At 39.5% G+C, this 21,919-nt stretch overlaps 1 protein-coding gene across 3 annotated transcripts in view; it reads left to right on the top strand.

Moving 5' to 3' along the window:
* Positions 1–21,919, top strand: part of LOC127656603 (exonuclease 3'-5' domain-containing protein 2-like) — a 40,609-nt gene that overhangs the window by 10,580 nt on the left and 8,110 nt on the right. For all 3 annotated transcript variants that reach the window (XM_052145004.1, XM_052145003.1, XM_052145002.1), the window contains 5 exons: positions 535–909; positions 993–1,249; positions 11,138–11,264; positions 11,379–11,677; positions 15,677–15,783. In XM_052145004.1, coding sequence (XP_052000964.1) covers positions 559–909; positions 993–1,249; positions 11,138–11,264; positions 11,379–11,677; positions 15,677–15,783 — 1,141 coding nt within the window. In that variant the 5' untranslated portion in view covers positions 535–558. The remainder of the gene's footprint in view (positions 1–534; positions 910–992; positions 1,250–11,137; positions 11,265–11,378; positions 11,678–15,676; positions 15,784–21,919) is intronic.

Below are 21,919 nucleotides of genomic sequence, written 5' to 3'. Positions count from 1 at the left end.
TTGTCTGTGTTCAAAGATTAAGTGACTGTGGTATATTTTGATAAATGATCTCGTCCCTGTTTCTGAGAGATTTCACTTCAAAGCTGTACCTAAATACATGTGATATTATTTTCAATAAGCCATGAGAATAATATCACTCCAATAAGTGAATTAATAGTAATTTCCTTATTTACACTTATTCCTTACAGTAGAAATTGTGATCTGATAGAATTAGACGTTGTATTATGATTTCAATGTGGAGAATCTATTTAGACAAATAATGTAGTTATTTGTTTATCTAATTTATAATGGTTGTCGAACGCGTATTCTGTTATACATTTCATTAGTTTAGACAGTTTAATCTAGTTCATTCCTCACATATTTCAAGACCCTAAGTTCCCTCCTGAATTTCTCATGCGTGCAAATGACCCTACATATAATGGTGGTAAAATGCATGCAAAATACCCATTTTAAATGACCCTGTCCACATCTCTAAATAATATATGTAATACCCTACACTGGATTGACCAAATGTTTTGAAATGTTTTATTTTAGTGGGTGGTTGTTGGAGCTGCAAAGATGTCAAGATGGAGCACGTTCACTGCAGCTGTTGCTACCATGTTAGGTGCCACTTTTGGTGGTCTGTTTCTGTGGCGCAGAATCCGCACTCAGAAGAGAAAGGCCTTAAAGGGCCCCGCTGCGGCTGAGCCTGTCCAAGCCCAGCTGGAAGCAGACATCACCACAACACAGCCCGCAGCAAGGCCAGAGCTGTTAGTGCCTTCAAACCAGCCTGTGACCATACCGCCGGTTAGTATGCTTATACAAGTGCCACCAGTGGTCGTGAACTCTTCAGACGAGTGGGAGACATTCTGGCCAACATTCCAAAAGGACCTGTTGCTGTATCCGGTTCTGGGTCTGGACTGTGAATGGGTAAAAAGCATTTGTGTAAGAATAGTTCTGTACATGATAAAAGGAAATGGCTTGTTCTTAGCTACATGTCCCTTCACTCGCAGGTGTCTGTCAAAGGCAAAGCATCTGCGGTCTCTCTGCTCCAGTTGGCGACTTTCTCTGGTCACTGTGTGTTGGTCAGACTGCTTTCATTTCGAGAAGCACAGCTTCCTCTGCCTAAAGGCCTCATGGGGATCCTGTCAGACCCTCATGTACTGAAGGTGGGGGTGGGTTGTTATGAGGATGGAAAGCGTCTTGTTCATGATCATGGTCTGACTCTGGGATGCACTGTTGACCTGCGCTATCTTGCCCTCAGACAGAGGTAATGTTACAGCTGTAGGTCATGAGAAACCCATAAAAATCATTGAAGTTTGCAAACTAATATATATATTTATTTAGGAGATAACTATGTACAGTGGAGCAAAAAAGTATTTAGTCAGCCACCAATTGTGCAAGTTCTCCCACTTAAAAAGATGAGAGAGGCCTGTAATTTTCATCATAGGTACACTTCAACTATGAGAGACAAAATGAGAAAAAAAAATCCAGAAAATCACATTGTAGGATTTTTAAAGAATTTATTTGAAATAATGGGGGAAAATAAGTATTTGGTATTTGGCTCCTCTGTCCTCTACTCGTTACCTGTATTAATGGCACCTGTTTGAACTTGTTATCAGTATAAAAGACACCTGTCCACAACCTCAAACAGTCACACTCCAAACTCCACTATGGCCAAGACCAAAGAGCTGTCAAAGGACACAATAGGTAAGCAGCTTGGTGTGAAGAAATCAACTGTGGGAACAATTATTAGGAAATGGAAGACATACAAGACCACTGATAATCTCCCTCGATCTGGGGCTCCACGCAAGATCTCACCCCGTGGGGTCAAAATGATCACAAGAACGATGAGCAAAAATCCTAGAACCACACGGGGGGACCTAGTGAATGACCTGCAGAGAGCTGGGACCAAAGTAACAAAGGCTACCATCAGTAACACACTACGCCGCCAGGGACTCAAATCCTGCAGTGCCAGACGTGTCCCCCTGCTTAAGCCAGTACATGTCCAGGCCCGTCTGAAATTTGCTAGAGCATTTGGATGATCCAGAAGAGGATTGGGAGAATGTCATATGGTCAGATGAAACCAAAATATAACTTTTTGGTAAAAACTCAACTCGTCGTGTTTGGAGGAGAAAGAATGCTGAGTTGCATCCAAAGAACATCATACCTACTGTGAAGCATGGGGGTGGAAACATCATGCTTTGGGGCTGTTTTTCTGCAAAGGGACCAGGACGACTGATCCGTGTAAAGGAAAGAATGAATGGGGCCATGTATCGTGAGAGTTTTAGTGAAAACCTCCTTCCATCAGCAAGGGCATTGAAGATGAAATGTGGCTGGGTCTTTCAGCATGACAGTGATCCCAAACACACCGCACGGGCAACGAAGGAGTGGCTTCGTAAGAAGCATTTCAAGGTCCTGGAGTGGCCTAGCCAGTCTCCAGATCTCAACCCCATAGAAAATCTTTGGAGGGAGTTGAAAGTCCATGTTGCCCAGCGACAGCCCCGAAACATCACTGCTAGGGCTGGGATAAACGATTATTTTACATTCGGACAGAACGGTCCTGTCTGTCAGCGCGTTGTCAGTGTCCCCTATGTATTTCACGACATTCATAGCTATAAGCGCAATATTAATAGCTATAAGCGAAAACTTTAGGTGTCGACAACGTATTATAGCCTACTCCAACATCGAGTGCAAAGTGGGGAGTTGAAAAAAAACTTACGGTGCTCTGTCATCTGCAGCTGCAACCGGGTGGCGCCTCTTCAGATGCTGGTGCATTGCCTTGCTGCTAGAATGGAAGACCATCTCCATTTTGCAAAGACGAAATATCACGGAATTGTTTCCTTTTAAATTAAAGAATTCCCATACTTTAGAGGAACGAGTACATGCCGCCTTGCACTTCTGCACTACTCACCAGCGCCGCCATCTTTGTTTTGGGTCCGATGAATCGACGCGCATATTTGCGTCGATGTCGACGCGTTGTCCCAGCCCTAATCACTGCTCTAGAGGAGATCTGCATGGAGGAATGGGCCAAAATACCAGCAACAGTGTGTGAAAACCTTGTGAAGACTTACAGAAAACGTTTGACCTCTGTCATTGCCAACAAAGGGTATATAACAAAGTATTGAGAAACTTTTGTTATTGACCAAATACTTATTTTCCCCCATAATTTGCAAATAAAGTCATTAAAAATCCTACAATGTGATTTTCTGGATTTGTTTTTTTTTTTTTCTCATTTTGTCTCTCATAGTTTAAGTATACCTATGATGAAAATTACAGGCCTCTCATCTTTTTAAGTGGGAGAACTTGCACAATTGGTGGCTGACTAAATACTTTTTTTGCCCCACGGTATAATTATTTCATTATTATATATTGAATTCTTGTTATATGAGAGACTTTCTCAGCAAATATTTCTATATGCGATTAATCGGGACCTCATGTCATTAATTTGATTAAAAATTGTAACCGATTGACAGCCTATATATATATATTTGAGGTAATTAAAATGCATTACATTCCTGTAGCAGAGGAGTTAATCATTGATAAGACAATACTAAAAGCAGTTTTAGAATTCAATGTATTGTTTACTTCCATATTATTGATCATAAGTCAATCATTGATCAACAGTTCACAGCAATCCATTTCACAAGTGAATTTGTCAATCAGTTGGAGATTTATTATGAGGGCTTGTTTAAGGACCCGTCAATCTACACCAGAGGTTCCGCTAGAAAAAAATGGTGCCGGTCAAAGTGACCGGCAGAGGTTTCGTTTTACGGACATTTTGATGATATGCCGGTCAAATATATCGCCTCTTAATTAGTCAAGTTGAGGAAAACTGGAGGCAGTCTATGTAACTTAAAAAATGACATAATCAGGCCGTATAGAATGCAACATATTATTATTAGCTTAACTTTCAAATAGACGAAAAAAAAAACATGATGTCCGATTGCCGTCAATCAACGCCAATTGTTTTTTACTGTGGTTTCACACACATTCACTTTTTGAAACATTGAGGCACGGATGTACCTAATACAAATAAATAAAACATCTCCAGTTAACTAGCAGATCATTCATTTAGTCCGTTATTAAATAAGAGATCTAGCGCTAAAATCTGTTGTTTTTGAAATCAAGCTGAGCTTCGTGTCCGCTGCTATCAGTTGCATGGACGACGCTGCTGCGCGAGTTGCGCAATCTTCACTAGGACGCTGCGTTTCAATCTATCGCCGTTGCGGAGACTCTCTATTAATTCCGGTGAAATCACAAAATAAAATGCACACAAACGTGTCCCTGCTTGATATAGACTGTAACCATGCACTGATGAACATAGGCTATTCAGTTTTGATGATAGAGAAAAAAACTGCACGAATCGCGCGGATTAGAAGCACTGATCTATCTATAATGAGATGTTCCTGATTCACCATCGTCTGGCCTCTGAAAAAGCTTTTAAAGCTAGTCTGCCTGGGCCTGGCCATATTTGAAACGTCTCACTCAATCGTTCGTTGTTTAGGTCTATATTGCAGCCGTTTTAGGCGTGCGCTTTATTTGAAATGCAGCATGCGATGTTGTTTCATAACTTTCAAACGATAGCCTGTTCCTTTATAACATAGCAAGAGATCGGTGTATTTTTGCTTTATACATTTTAGGCTTATTCTCAAATTCAGATTGTGTTAGGGGGACGGGATTATTAGGCAATTTTAATCGGACAATTTGACCGGAGAGATTTAATTTTGTCGGACATTTAATTTTTTTACCGGCCAATGTCCGGTAATTACCGGACAACGGAAACCCTGATCTACACCTGCGTCAGACATGCTTGTGTAGCGTCTCTGGTGCGTTGCATCATAAACATAACATTTTTAGGTCACTGTGTCAAGTTAAATATAGTTAAATACTTAGAACACATCTTGAGATCCCTTAGTTACAATTTGTGCTCCGTGTTTTGAACACAAGAACGTAACTCATGTTTGTGGTGTTCTGTCTGCTGGATGGTTGTTTTCGTCATTGTATAAACTGTGTGTTGCCACACAGCTGAAATTTCAATTACTGCCCTTTGACAGCCCATATATTATACACTCATTCTGGTGGCCAAAAGTTTGGAATAATGTATAGATTTAGCTGTTTTGGAAGGAAACTGGTACTTTAATTCACCAAAATGGCATTCAACTGATCACAAAGTATATTCAGGACATTACTGATGTAAAAAGAAAATCACCAACACCTTATCCTTGAGTAATCATGCTAAATTGCTTATTTGGTACTAGAAAATCACTTACCATTATATCAAACACAGTTGAAAGCTATTTGGGTCATTAAATGAAGCTTAACATTGTATTTGTGCTTGTTTTTGAGTTGTAATAGTATGCAATAGACTGGCATGTCTTAAGGTCAATATTAGGTCAAAAATGACAAAAAAAGAAATTGCTTCTCTAGAATCTCGTCAGTCAATCATTGTTTTGAGGAATGAAGACTATACAGCTTGAAATTGCCAAAAAACTGAAGATTTCATACAAAGGTGTACACTACAGTCTTCAAAGATAAAGGACAGAAAGAGATGTGGAAGACCAGATGTAGACCTAAACAAGAGGATAAGTACATCAGAGTCTCTAGTTTGAGAAATAGACGCCTCACATGTCCTCCGCTGACAGCTTCATTGAATTCTACCTGCTCAACACCAGTTTCATGTACAACAGTAAAGAGAAGACTCAGGAGGCCTTATGGGAAGAATTGCAAAGAAAAAGCCACTTTTGAAGCAGAAAAACAAAAAGAAAAGGTTAGATTGGACAAAGAAACACAGACATTGGACAACAGATAATTGGAAAAGAGTGTTATGGATCTCAACCCCATTGAGCTTTTGTGGGATCAGCTAGTCTGTAAGGTGTGTGAGAAGTGCCCGACAAGACAGACACATCTATGGCAAGTGCTACAGGAAGTGTGGGGTGAAATGTCACCTGAGTATCTGGACAAACTCACAGCTAGAATGTCAAGGATCTGCAATCAGCTGTCATTGCTGCACATGGAGGATTTTTTTTTGATGAACTCTTTGTAGTTTAAGTTCTGTTATTAATGTCCTGACTACACTTTGTGATCAGTTGAATGCCACTTTGTTGAATAAAAGTACCAATTGGGTGTGTGGTGAGTTGTGCGTGGATGCCGCGTGAATGGCTTGAAGCCTCCATACGTGCTATGTCTCCGCGGTAACACACTCAAGTCACATGATAAGATGTGTGGATTGACGGTCGCGGAGGTAACTGAGATTTGTCCTTCGCCACCAGGATTGAGGCGAGTCACTACGCCTCCATGAGGATTTAGAGCACATTGGGAATTGGGCATTCCAAATTGGGGAGAAAATAAAAGGAGACTTTTTTTTTTTTTCCCATACGAGCAAAATCTGTACATTATTCCAAGCATTTGACCGCCTGTGTGTGTGTGCGTGTGTGTGTATATATGTATATATGTATACACAGCTCTGCAAAAAATTAAGAGACCACTGCAAAATTCTGTTTCTCTGGATTTAATATTTATAGGTATGTGTTTGGGTAAAATGAACATGTGTGTTTTATTCTGTAAAGTACTGTAAACATTTCTCCTAAATTCAAATAAAAGTAATGTATTTATTTGCAGAAATTGACAACTGGTCAAAATAACAAAAAAGATGCAGTGTTTACAGACCACAAATAATGCAAAGAAAACAAGTGCATATTCATTTTTAAACAAAACAATACTAATGTTTTAACTTTGATTGAAAATCAGAGGCTATTCCACTAAATACTGATTTCTGAACTCTCAGCTTTCATAAGCCTTGGCATGCTCTTTCAGTCTTTTACCTTGCTGTTGGGTGACTTTGATACACCTGTTGCAAAAATTAAAGCAGCTTGGCTTTGTTTGATGGCTTGTGGCTATCCATCTTCCTCTTGATCACATTCCAGAGGTTTTCAATGGGGTTCAGGTCTGGAGATTGGGCTGGCCATGATAGGGTCTTGTTCCGGTGGTTCTCCATCCACACCTTTATTGGCCTGACTGTGGGGCATGGAGCATGGTTCTGCTGGAAAAATGTTTGGGAACATTGTCAAAATGGAAAAATGTTTGGGAACATTGTCGGAGCAGAAGGAAGCAAGTTTTCTTCCAAGATAACATTGTACGTGGCTTGATACAGACGTCCTTCACAAAGACGAATCTGCCCGATTCCAGTCTTGCTGAAGCACCCCAGATCATCATCGATTTTCCTCCACCAAATTTCACAGTGGGTGTGAAATACTGGCTCGACGGCCTCTTCAGGTCTCCGTCTAACCATTAGATGACCAGGTGGAGGATCAGTGGTGATCTGAGGGTGCTGAAATTTGTCACTAGTAAAAACCTAATATCAGATCTCAATTTTCATTTTTACTCATTTAATTGTTGATATCAGGAATGGACTTTTGCACTAGTTAACAAGTAATTCATGATAATAAATGTTTTATTAGTAAGAAGTACTGTACATTTAACTAACAAAAATGGTTAGCTAGATATCTATAATTCACATCCTGCACGTGATTAAATGTCGAAAGGAAATCATCCGCCTATTCAAATTTTACTTGGTCATACATGTGTGAGCGTGATGTAAGAAAATATCCTGGTATAATGGCAATAATAGGGCTGTTCTGTTTTAATAGCAAAGCTTCTGTAATAAACATGCTGCTAGGGTAAGCATGGTATGATTGTAGTTGACAAGTGTTTTTGTAAAGTCAATGTGTCTTGTACTCTGATCTTCAGACACATCACCCCAAAAAGTGTTGGTTGGTGTGTTTTTTTTTTTTTTTTTTGGCTATATGAAGCGCAATAGAGCGCAACAGTGCCGCTGACTTTTTCAGCCATCTGGTTTCCGGAAGTATTTTCCCCATTAATTCTTTCCATAGGCTTTTTATAAAATCACTCAGTGTTGTAAGCAATGAACCAAACCAAACAGCTCCGAGGAGTATCACAACATCACAGATTTAGTTTTGAGGACAAGTATTGAAAATCTGACAAAGATACAAGGCTGTGTACTTACCATCTTTCATGAGGGCACAAACTACAATCCCATGAAGCATTGCGAATGATGTCATTGAATAAAAAAAGATGGGAATATATAAAACTATTGATTTTAGGTTGTTGATTGTAAGTATAGAAACTACATTTTATGTTTGTTGTACAAATATGTAAGTAATTTAAGGTAGGAAGGGAGACTATTCGATTACGTCATTCACAGTGCATCATGGGAGTGGGCGGTTGCTCCAAGGCACTTTTTGTGGGTTTCATGTAGAGGTCGACAGATAGTGGATTTTACCGATAACTAGGTTGGGCAGTACCTTATGATAACTGATATCATAAGGTACTGTTGTGATTCTGAATGGAAAGATAACACAAAGTAAAATAGTGCTTAACTTTATTACAAAAATAAACCGTAATGAAAATATATTGTACTTTTTTAAATGAATTTAAAAGTAAGTTTACTTTTGTTTTTGTTTATTTGGCGTCTCGTGCAGGAGCGCTGTTTTTTTAGATGATGTGTCTAATTAAAAAGCATCTTGCGACACCTGCTTTCTGTTCAACTGTATTAGTTGTGCTGTGTCTAGCCTTTTTAGCGCAAGTATGTGATCGATCTGATGTCAACGTTTTCTGATTTGTTTGTTTCTCTCAGATGTATGAAGATATTTATTTGCTTTCATGTCTTTAAATATGCAATTTGCTTTAAATATGCAATTTAGCTGGTTAACGAATGCATAAACATGACCAGCTGGATATAAACTAATGCAAATAGATGGTAACAATAGTGACCTTTTAACATTTGGATAGGACTTGTGTGTATTTTTGTCATTTTTCTAACCGATTGAGGTTATCTTTAATGTTGGCATCCTCTCAGCCTTGTCTTTAAACATACTGCTGTTATCTACTAATCCATCGTTTTGTCAACAAATTAATTACTTTATGAAATGACAATGTGTACTGAATAAATACCTTTTCGTTGTTGTTTTAAATCTGCATCTGAAGTGTTCTGCTCCATGCAGTGTGTAGTGTTTCGTCAAAACAAACACCACACGCCATCAGTGAAGTTTTACTTGGCCTCTAGAGGCTGCTCCCATATAAGGCAATGGGGAAAAAACTATCCCTTTGGATTTCTGCCAATAACCGATAGTCCCAGAAATCTGTTATCTGTGCCGATTTATCGTATAACCGATATATCGTTCGACCTTTAGTTTAATTGGCTGTGGTTCTCTGATTGGTGGATGAGTAATGTAGTTGTTTACCATGAATTCCACTATCAAACACATCATTTAATCAATGAAGTTGAGAACGCAGATGGATGGTGTAAAGTGGTTAATGGGCAAGTCGGAGGTGGGAACTGGCTTGACAATATAAATAAGTTTAATGACGAAATGAATGAAAAACACAAACACAGAGCAGCTGCATGCCATTCTCTCTCGAACCGGCCCTTAACCCTCGCGCTCCCCCATCAGACTGATTGGGGATCGGGCGTGCGTTGTTCGAGAACGGCCCCGCCCTCCTCTCTAAACTCCTCCTGCTTCAAGCCGGGGAGGAGGCAGGAGGGTAAAAACAACAAAACAAAAAATAGACGAGGGATAAAGGCCAACACGGATTGGCGCTCCCCTGGGTGGACGGCAGTGTAGAGGACTCCGCGACGGGCACCCCCTCCTCCTCCCCGGGTTTCGGCACCAGTGGAAAGCAGTTCAATGGAAAGGAGGCGGTGAGAACCGGCTTGACAATATAAATAATAGTTTAATAAAGAAATAAACCAAAAGACACACACACACACGGGACGGACAGCTGCCTGTAAACATTCTCTCGGTCACACCACCGTCTGCAGTCGCCCTTTATCCCTCTCGGAGGCTTGATCAGCCTGATAAGGGACCGGGTGTGTAAAATCACGACCCGGCCCCGCTCTCTGCCCTGTCACAGATGGCTTCAACGGAAGCATATACCATGGATGAACAACCTCAGAGCTCATGGTAGGTCTGTCTTTATAAGTTTAAGTTATTGTTGAAAATATTTTACATTTTGCGTTGACCAATAGGAAGTTACTTGGCTATGGAATTTTGCAGTGCAAAGGTTAAATTATACATTTTTTCATGATTTACTCACCTTTAAGCCATCCCAGATGTCTGTCTTTTGTCCTCCAGCAGAATTGAAATTAAGATTTTTTTATAAGCACATTGTATGTCCATGCAATGAAAAGTGAACGGGTGCCATGACGCTGCTGGCTGTTTGACTGTCCAAGAGGCATATTTAGGCAGCATAAAAGTAATCCACACAACTCCAGTCGATCAATGAATGTCTTCTGAAGCAAATCGATAGTTTTGTGTAAGAAAATGTATAATTAAAACATTTTTATCTTTAAATCTTTGCTTCTGCCCTCCGCTGTATTTCTGTTTGAAATGATTTCACTATCACGTGATGTTCATTCCTCTATTTTATACAAGGCACGTCCTCCCAATTTCTCGCGTGAACGTGCCATTGTGCTTGCGTCACGCGGCAGCTCTGTGATTGGTCGACTGGTAGCATGAATAACTTTTTATAAGTTAGGTTTTAATTTTCTATTTTTTTACACAACCTATCGATTTGCTTCAGAAGTCATTCATTGATAGACTGGAGTCATGTGGATTACTTTTGTGCTGCCTAAATATTCCTTTTTTTTTTTTTTAAATTTTATTTTATTTTTTATGGGGTTTAGATTTCAGCAATGTGAAACCTGTTTTCAGACCACAGTTAATCAGTTTCCCTATGCAGGGTGTGACCGAATACTGTATCAGCTTGTTAAAACTCTGTGTGAGTTCTGTAACCAGTAATGGTGGTGCTATACATTAGACATTAATATAAGTGTTGGTTAAGAAGTGTTGTTGATATACAGTGGCTCCAAAAAGTACTTGGAAGCCTAAAAATGGATGAATGTACCTTGTACATCATATCCATTGTTAATGTGCTGAACTGAACCTGTGATTACTAGGACACCTGTGTGAACTTGAGGGAAATTGTTTCTATACATTGACTCAAGTTCTGAGAAATGCTCTAGCATAATTGTTTTGTCAGATGCCACTTGCTTTAATATTTTGCTATCTAATGTGATGACATTCATGAATTTAAGTGTCACTCAAGTGTATGTTGTCTTATGTATTTTGGTTTTCAGGCAAGCAGTGTTAAATAATGGCTTGAGTTTGAAATCCCTGGCTGCAGACCTGCTGAATTATACACTGGATAAATCACTAGAACTACGCTGCAGTGATTGGGAGGCAGACGTGCTAACACATGAACAGGTGAATCACGTATCCGCAACACTTGTAGATGATGTGTAGTGGATTTGAGAACTGCAAGAGTTTCTTACACACACTGGCATTACCCAAAACTCCCTTTTATGCTGTGTTCACCAGATGAAGTATGCTGCACGGGATGCCCAGATCTCCATAGCTCTTTTCTTTCAACTGCTGGGGCTAAACGTAGAGCCCAGTGTCCCTGCTGAGGGTGAAACTGTGTTTGTGCAGCTGGCATCACGCTGCCAGGGATTGGTGGATGTGCCCTTCAGGGGGCACTGTGGAGGAGAGGGAGAAAATGGGGAGTGGAAGAGACGAAGCAGGAAGTCCACCGTGGAAAGTCCTGAGTCTGGAGACCAGCAAGTTCCAGACCCGCGGAAGAACAAACGCAAACCACTAGGAGTTGGTTATTCTGCCAGGTAAATAGATCACAACAGTCTGAGTTTTTTAATCAATGGTATATGCTTCTGTTGAAGCCATCAGTTGTTTACCTCAATGTAATTTTTTGAAATCTTTAAGTAAAGAACTATACTACCCATGATCCTAAAATAAAACGATCCTCCAATCAGAATTGCTGCAAACAAAGCTTGCCAAACAAGCGCTGCAGTGACCACCAACTCGCATGATGCACTGTCAATGACACAGTGGAGTCGCTCTCGCTACACACTCATACTACTAGTATATTTCGATATATCTGAATATTTAGCAAGAAATTAAAATATATTTTTTCTTTGCTTTATTTTCAACAACTTAATTTCAATAGTTGTCTATTTTTCCATAATTTATAATTCTATTACCGTAATTTCTGGACTATTGAGTGCACCTGAATATAAGCCGCACCCACTGATTTTTAAATAAAATATTATTTTGAACATAAATAAGCCGCACCTGTCTATAAGCCGCAGGTGCCTACCGGTACATTGAAACAAATGAACTTTACTCAGGCTTTAACGAAACACGGTGTGGCAGCGGGGGCGTGGTCAAGCACCCATCCGGGAGAGAAAAGCGGTAAGGGCGCTTACACCTGAGCTAAATTATGTCTAAAACCTGTGTCTAATTTCAGTAAGCATGGGGAGAGCGGCATAAAAAGGCAGCAGCCACAGAGCTGAGAAAGTGACACACGTCAGTCTAGTGTTGGCGCATAGAAGAATTGAGAAACTTTATAAAATTGATTGAAAACATTGCTGTGGCCATTAAAAGCCTTACCTGGAACACCAAGTGCCCTGCTATACTGGTGCCGGTGTGACAGTTTTCCCAAGAAGGACACGTGAAGCAGGGCACTTGAAATTAGACACCGGTGTTAGACATAATTTAGCGCAGGTGTAAGCGCCCTTTCAGCTTTTCTCTCCCGGACGGGCACTTGACCACGCCCCCGCTGCCACGCACGGTTTGTAATAAAACATTTGCAGTAAACAGTAGCCTACCAATAAAGTCATTGGTCACTATCTTCCTCGTCCTGTGCACTGAAACCACTGAAGTCATCTCCTTCGGTGTCGGAGTTGAATAGCCTCAGCTTTAGTTGTCAATTCCTCACGCTGCTGTTTCCAACGTCTTATCATCGACTTCAACTTGAAAGCAGCATCATATGCGTTTCTCCATGTCTTTGCCATGGTGAGGGTGACAAAATGACTACCGTAATCAGAATAATGGAAAGTTTGAGCGCGCTCGATTTAATCTAAACAGTAAACAAAAAAAGATGTTTTGACCTTAACCCGTTCGGCAATTTCATTGGTCTAATGAAAGCTTCACGCCACCAAAAAACTGAGCACGTCACAGAATGTTTTTTAAATTTTTTATTTTTTATAAAATTTGAAAGTGGGAAAAATTCATATATTAGCCGCGTCATTGTATAAGCCGCGAGGTTCAAAGCGTGGGAAAAAAGTTGCGGCTTATAGTCCGGAAATTACGGTACATCATTTGTACATACATACACACATACGTGTGTGTGTAGCCACTTTTCCATTTACTGTCAGCAAGTATCCGTCTAAACATGCAGGCGGAAAATGACTTACACAAATGAAGACATAAACAATGCGAAATGTAAAAATAATAATTCTAATGATGATAATCACTGAAGTATAAATCATGGTTAGAGGTGAACATGTTTTTGTGTTTGTTTTAATCACATGTATAGGCTAGTTGCAGTCGCACTGAACTGCTCTGTGGAAATATCGGTTGGCTGATATAAGCCTCAGAACATATAATGCAGGAAACAATGCTTTAGAATTGGTGTCATTACATAGTTTGTCCAGCAGAGCGCTCTGAATCCATAGTTTATAGAGCTGAGCTGACATGGCTCAGCAGACAGGGCGGAGTTAATTGGTGTCTTCGTGGTAAGTTGCTAACTAGTTTGTGAAATACATATAGGAAAGTTGATAAAAAAAAAATAACCCCATCATTTTCCCTTTTCAATATAACTAATATAACGTTAACCCTATCCCTGACAAACATTTCACTCATGTCTGTTTGCTGTTAGCCAGCTATAGTTTATCAGTGCTATAATAATGTTGCGGATTGAAAGGTAAACATCTGAAGTTCTTTTTGCAGCTCATCAGACAATGGTGCGGTGGTGGATTGTGTCTGCTGAGTGTTGATTTCACGCAACCCTGTTATCTTGAGGGTGAGAGGCAATGCTAGAAAGTAAATAAAGTCCATCTTTTGCTCTGTTACAATGAGCTTATAGCTAACTAGCTAACCACATAGCTACTTTCATTGTCAGCTGAGGGAAGCTAATGTGTAAACATGTATTCATCAAACTGTTTTGTTCAGGATTCACAGATTGGTTCCCTCTTCAACAGAACAATTCCAGTTGTTGCATTTATAAAATGTAATATTTAGAAGTCTGGTTTTCCACAGTTGATAGTTTCCCCTGAACTTGTATAGCAGAATATGGTGTAACGCTGCTGCTGTTTATCTCTTGACTCGGCAGGTGTAAATGCTTCCCCTAATTGACTGGCATTATTAAAATCCTAAACCGTACTGATGTTTATTAGCTATTTATTGTATTTTTATTTATTCTTTATTTTCTCAGTGTTCTTTTCTAGAATTGTTGACAGTGTATTATAATAATAATATCAAATATTCTTTTGATATAAATATTTGTTTAAGAAAGCAGCCTTCTGAACATTTGTATAGTCATATCGGTGCAAAATCTGTGCACAATCCACATAGAAATGGTCTGTTTTCTTTCCAGCTCAAAGATTAACTAGATCGGCCACCATACCGGTAATCTGTGAATTTTCCCCTCTAAAATCGTTATCGGTCTCAAAAATCCCATATCGGTCGGGCTCTAATTAATGGGAAAACAAGCCAGTTTTTCCGACACATTTAGAATAATTACCTCTTTTACTGGTGTCGCTGTGGCTCGCTTCGTGCATGCGCTTATGAAATGTTTATTTTAAAGGCTCATTATTTCAGTTTATTATTTCTCTGTAATGTAGAACAGTGTTAGCAATGTTTCTTATACATTCTCAGCCCTGGAACTCCAACCATTTTCTGATGCCCTCCCCTCAAAATAAATATTTAAGTATTTAAGTTAATATCATAAACGTGTGACAACTAGTCGACTAATGGCTAAAATGACTCCTGGTCGACTAGGAAAATCTTTGACCGGCGAATTCGCCGCGTTGACCAATAGGAAGTTACTTGGTTTAGCAGTGATCTTTGTTTGGCCGGTGCTTCACATAGCTTTAATATTCACAATGGACAAGGATATCATTTTAGCTGCAAGTTTTTTGGAACTTCACTCTCACGGAGTATAAAGTGCAGCATTAAAGAGTCTGCTTGGCAATTGTTTTTGCTGGATTAACACACACTTAACATCCACCCCGCTTCCTTCGTCCACAAAATGTTGCCGTTCAAAGGTATATGTGACTGAACTTGAGAATTCTTATGAAGGATTTTATGAAATGCCTACGGAAGAAATGAATAGGAAAAATAGTTTGAGAACCTAGATGGCTGAAAAGTGGGCAGGCACTGTTGCGCTGTAAAGCAAACACCACTATTATTCATATGTAGTGTTATTTATTTTAAGAAATCAGACTGGTAGCCGATAAAATGAGTGAAAAATTCTATTGGCTCACATTGGTGACTTCTTTTGACTTGGGCCAGTAAGCAACTAGCTAGTACACCCTAGTGTCCTAGTACAGTAGCAATGGCCTAGCAACCACCCACCACATAGCAATGGACTAACAACTTGTATAGTACCACACTTTCAGTCACCCACAGCACTGTAGCATTGTGCCGATAACTCGTATTTCATAAAATTGTTCTTAAAGAATTGAGCATGCTAGAAGACAAATGTCATGAACAAATAAATTACTGAAAATTGTTTCCAATCTTTGGAGATTGGAAGATATGATTGTGAGATATGGTTGTTCTTAATGTAGCTTCTGTGTTGATTGTTGTCATTCCTTTAGGAAATCTCCTCTTTATGATAACTGTTTCCTTCATGCTCCTGATGGCCAGCCTCTCTGCACATGTGACAAGAAGAAAGCAAAATGGTACCTGGAAAAGGGAATAGGAGGTACATTGTGTTGAGATTGTACAGTAGCAAACACACTTGCCAAACATTTTACAAATGGGAAATTGACATGTCAAGCAGTGAAAGCAGTATCCTGCAGTGAGACAAGCTATACTTCATCTAAAACTGTTTAGCATTTTCTAATTCTATATATTCTGTATAATATTAATAATGACATTTACATGGAATAAATATGAATTTGTCACATCGCAGGACTTGAACTGCAAAAAAAAATCAATAATAATTAAAAATTAGTTCCTTAAAATCAATATATTTCCTTATTAATATACTGTAAAATGTAACTTAATCATGATGTTGATTTGAAAATTAATACCTGTGTTAAAGTATATGTCAACTATGCAAAAGATGTAGAACATAAAATAGGACATTAAATTGCCTTCAAATTGCTAGAAATATTTTCACATTAAAGGTATCACAACTGTTATTCACCACAAGCACATTCTGGCTTGTGACGCTCACCTGGTCTCCAGCGCTGCAGCTGTTTGTAGGATCTCTTGCATCCTGATGGCTGTAATAGAAGGTGCTCACAAGACATTTTGTGCCATTTCAGACCAAAATTAAAAGGCTGTGAAAATTCTGATGTTATTTGCAAATATAGTAGGCTACTACTGGCTTGAAATAATACTGGGATTTATTTGGGCTGGATTTGACATTTTTACCCACAATTTAGATTGCTAGCTATAGTAGATTGCTTAATAAAAATAATAAATGTGGGGCCTGGGTAGCTCAGCGAGCAATGACGATGACTACCACCCCTTGAGTCGCAAGTTTAATCCAGGTTGTGCTGAGTGACTCCAGCCAGGCCTCCTAAGTAACCAAATTGGCCCGGTTGCTTGGGAGGGTAGAGTCACATGGGGTAACCATGGGTTATCTGTAAAGTTGTATGCGGGGAATAGCGTGATTGCCTCCACACGTGCTAAATATCACCCTGCAGCTATTGCCTGGTTGCCCGCTAAAGCTAAGCAGGGTTGAGCCTGGTCAGTACCTGGATGGGAGACCTCCTGGGGAAAACCAAGGTTGCTGCTGGAAGAGGTATTAGGGAGGCCAGCAGGGGGTGCTCACCCTATGGTCTGTGTGGGTCCTAATGCCCCAGTATAGTGACGGAGACACTATACTGTAAAAAGCACCGTCTTTCGGATGGGACGTTAAACCGAGGTCCTGACTCTCTGGGGTCATTAAAAATCCCTAGGATCCCTAGCACTTTCTCGTAAAGAGTAGGGGTTTAACCCCGGTGTCCTGGCCAAATTCCCCCATTGGCCCCTATCTATCATGGCCTCCTAATAATCTCCATCCCTGAATTGGCTACATCACTCTACCATCTCCTCTCCACCAATAGCTGGTGTGTGGTGGGCGTTCTGGCGCACTATGGCTGCCGTCGCATCATCCAGGTGGATGCTGCACACTGGTGGTGGTTGAGGAGATTCCCCCTATACTATGTAAAGCGCTTTGAGTTTGAGAAAAAAGCGCTATATAAATGTAAGTTGTTGTAAGTCTCCGCAGTAACATGCCCAGCAAGCCACATGATAAGATGAGCAGGCTAACGCTCTCAGAAGTTAAAGCAAATCTTTGGATAAAATAAAAAAAATGAAAAAATAAACGTTCGGCTCCCACATATCAGTAGGCCTTTAAGTAAACAGTGTGGAGTAAATCAATTTGAGGGTCCTAACCTTGTACATGCTGGTCTGGTCTGCTCTAAATACAGGTTTAATCGAGGTCAAAATTGTGGTAAAAAATGTCCATATCACATTTTATGTGTAATCAAATTTGAAGACTAATACATCCTGTATGTGTCCCAGCAGCAGTAAAGCACCACCCCTCACCTGTCAATCAACCGCTGCGCTAAAACAAGAGTTTAAACTTTGCCGTTTATGAGCGGCTTTAAAAGCATGACACATACTGACATAGTGATTGATGAATGTCGTCAGGAATCAGAGACCTTCCCCTCCAAATCCAAACTCAAGTAGTCAAGGGAAATGCATATCAGTGACCAGGTGTAAACCGCAATGTGTCTCACCTAACCACATGTGATCAGATCACCCGAGACTCATCGTAATACCAGGTGGAATGTAGTGGCTTTGTTCACACAAAGCATTAATATGTAACTTTTCCAACAATGTTGCTCATTAACTCATGAAGCAATTAAATTATGTATCTTATTCATGCATGACCTCAATGATATAAAATGTACAGCTTTTAAGGCAATAAGGTACGAGAGAGAGCTGTTGTGAATATAGTCATGGCTAGATTTTTTTTTCACATTGATGAGTAACTCCATATAGCACAGCCTCAAGTGCCTTATTTTTTTATTAAACTGTTAAACATTGAAAATGTAGCCTTTTAATTTTTATCACAATGTGGATTTATTAAGCAAATTCCTGAAGTGGCATCTGTCCACTAGATTCTAGAAGATATAGTCCCTGACATGTAAAGCCAAAAGTATACTTCAGTTTCATAGCGAAGGATTTGTGCCTGTTGAAGTATACTCCATCTGCTGTGCACGCATACACAGGCGGTTGGAGCTTGCGCACTATGACTACTATGAGAGGCTAGGCTATTTGTCTTCAGGAGATTAAACTGAATGTCTTTTTATATTTTTTCAGACTCAAGTTATATAAATGCAGGTATCTCCTGACCTCCTTGAGCACATACTCTTGACGTGCACATCTACCGTTGTTTTAACTGTCGTCTCCTGAGCCCTGTTGTACAAAGCTAGTTGAACAAATTAAGAGTTTCGGCGTAAGTGTCAACTGTTTGGATCGGGTTCAGCGATAAGCGCTCTCTATAAATGCTCTGTCAAATCAGAGTTTGATCCCAAGTTCGTGCTCACCTCTTAAGCGAGTGCACATGTATGAGTGATTTTTGCCAGGAACAGCCAATGTGTAAAACTTGGAGAAAGTTTGTGTGATTTACTTCTCATGAACAGTTCAGCAGATTTACATTTAAGATTAAGAGATCATTTTGAAAATATATCGTATAATAACGTTCACACAACAAGAAGAAACGCCGCCGCTGCTGCGGAAGAAAAAATAACTGAATATAATGTGTAATTTAATTGAAATGGGTTCACAATAAGTACATAAAGGCTAAATAATTTTAAAAGCATAAATCCATATATTTATCTTGGATCAGGGTATTTCCTGGCTCAAAATGAGGCAGAGGTAGTACCATACTGATCAAAAAGATAAAAACGCCTAAACATTGGCTTTGCATTAATACACTCCTAATGACCTGGCAACTGAATAATAGTGTTACATTTTGTCAGCTGTTTTTTATTTTTAGTCTTAGTCCTGTGTTAAATGCCCTTTTTTTAATATTTTTTATATTTAGTCAACGTTATCCTATTTTATTTATTTTTTTGTCAAGTTTTAGTTGACCGTGTCTAGGCATTTGAATGTAGTTTTAGTCCATGAGTTGACAGTTGACATTTTAGTCATATTCTCTATGCAGGAAAAATGCTGAAGATGTAAAGGCTTCTACATTCATTTAAAAGCCTAATATAATTTATTGGAGTGCAAGCAATGTCACATTGTGTGATTGGTCTACAATATAATATGAACTAGTTCATGTCCAAAGACTAGTCTCACAATAAATGCATCTTTAAAGTTTATATTAAACCATCTTATGATATCTTAATACTGTACATAGGTGTAATAATATATTAAATCGTAATATCTAAAATACCCTGTGACGCGTGCTTTAAATGGTTAATGAAATGCTCTTATTTTTTTGTTTTATTATCTTCCCTGAGTTTCACTGATAATGTTAGTTATGTTTTTTTTGCATTAAAACATTCATAATTTTGTAAAATATGATCATTTTCCACCCTGTCTCTGGCCCTCTGTCTGAAACGCTCTGTTTTGGTTCTAGCACTTCAACGTAAACGGCCATTGTTCTGATTGGCTAACATCGTGAAGCCCCACATATTCAGCCATGTTTGAAACTCAATCTGGAAACACAACATTATAAAACTAAATTTCAGGGGTTCCACATAATGCACATTCAACACATTGCATCTGAATATATTAAACTGTTCATCTCAAGCAAAACTGTACACCGGACGAAAGTCACGTCACGTCAAAAGCAATGGAACCTATTATAATCAATTATGCTATCTACCATGGAAGTGTCCGTTGCGGTGCGTTATGTTGCGCCAACAGTAAACGGATGCACTGCACGTGCTGGCGCTACTACAACAATACAAATAAATGGTTTAGAAAGTTCATGTCGATGCGCCTAGTGTAGACAGCCTCGAGCTTTTCATCACTTCAACTGATGCGTCTGGTGTAAAAGTATGTCGGCACCAAACAGCATCAAACAGTTATGACATATGAAAATTTCATGAATGGAACTTACTGTTTTGCATCAGGTCCAAGTGTTTTTAACTGTCCCGTTCCTCATTAACAGTTCCTTTGCAAGGCTTGAATCATTTTATGACTGGTTAACAAGCAATCCACACTGATCGTTTGTTTTGAGTTCTGAACTTTACATTGTTTTTATAGTAGAATAGTTTATAGTATAGTTTTTTTGTGCGCTTAACATCCCTCGATTATTTATTTTCACCAATAATTTTGTTAAACTTTGCTCATTACCATTCCTTACGATTGCAGACAACATGACTAAGCCAAAATCCAAGAAAGGAGACAAATCAGCGGTACAGGTGAACAAGGCATCTGTCAGTCAGATGACGCCCAGACCGTTGCTAACTTCACAGACCCTGTTAATCTCGCTGCCATTATGAAGGCCATAAAATAAATGAACTTCTCCATAAATGAAAGATTAGATTCGTTGGAATCTACGCTGGCCACGCTGTCAGAAGTTACTTCGCACTAGCCTTTTCGAGTTCCGTAACTCGTGGACTACGAGGGCCGCATTTCTGAACTTGAGGCTCTCTTCTGTGATTGGTTCAAAACTCAATGACCTTGAAGGGCTTTCACAGTGGCTAAATATTAAGATGGTGGGCTGCCCAATTCAGTTTGTAGCAGACTTCCTTGTGGAAATCCTTGTCGCCAGTAATTTTTCGAAACCAAATCCATCCTCAGTCTATGGTGGCCAGATTGCATCACTATCCAGATAAAGAGAAGATTCTGCATCTTGCATGGCTGTCTTCACCTTTGATGTACAACGGAGTGCGCATACTTATTTTCAAGACTTCACCTCTGAGGTTGTGAAGCAGTGTCAGGCTTTCAACGCTGTGAGGAAAAGACTCAATGAGGCGAAAGTTCGACATGGGTTTCTCTTCCCTGCTCTTATCGTGACTTACAACTCATCCAAACATGTGTTTGCTGAGAAGGCTCAAGTCTTTGTTGACTCTCTGTTGAGGACAGCTTGGCACTGTCTGTATAACTGTCATTTTAGCAGTCAGAAGACTGGGCGAGGCTTTATGGCTTTTAAATTTTTGGTCCTTTACCATCATCTGGACTACTTGAGGAGCCTATATTTAAATAATTGGAACAGATCGATTTGATCTGCATGCTTGTCAATCTTTGTTTATTTAGGAGAGCTCGATGTGTGACGGTGCATTTGTAGTGTTTTTTCTGACATTTTCGGAGAGATTTGAGGTGCAGTTCAGCCCCAGGTATTCTCACATGTCTTTTTCATTTTATTTTCTTCTTTTTGTGATACTGCTGCTTTTTATGTTGCCTTTCGGCTCCACAGTAAATATGAGTTTCTTAAACCGCTTCTTTGGGGAAGCGGTTGAAGGGATTTAGTGTTTACTGTCGTTTATCTTTGTTTACCCTTCATTTTATCTGTGTGATTCTGTTTTTGCTGTTGAATTGGTGCATCCTGTAAAGTGGTGAAATCATGTTACATGCCATAAGGTGGCGTTATTACCATAGCTAGCTGGAATGTACGTGGCTTGAACGGTCAGGTGAAGCTAGCTGAAGTGTTTTCGTATTTATGCTCCATTTCTTCTGACATAATTTTCCTACAAGAGACGCACCTTAAACATGGTGAACAAAAACGTTTAAAGTGTAATTGGTGTGATTGGAGGTATTTCAATCCACCTTTTTATGTAGAGCCAGAGGGGTCGCAATATTATATCGTAGTTTTGTTTAAACATATCTATGTTAACGGACAAATCTGCCCCAAATCTGTCCCCTAAATAATTTTTCTGAAC

This window comes from Xyrauchen texanus, chromosome 16, assembly GCF_025860055.1.
Source record: "Xyrauchen texanus isolate HMW12.3.18 chromosome 16, RBS_HiC_50CHRs, whole genome shotgun sequence".
Lineage (NCBI taxonomy): Eukaryota > Metazoa > Chordata > Actinopteri > Cypriniformes > Catostomidae > Xyrauchen > Xyrauchen texanus.
Note: the sequence above shows the minus strand (reverse complement) of the source record. Positions and strands in the feature narration are given on the sequence as shown.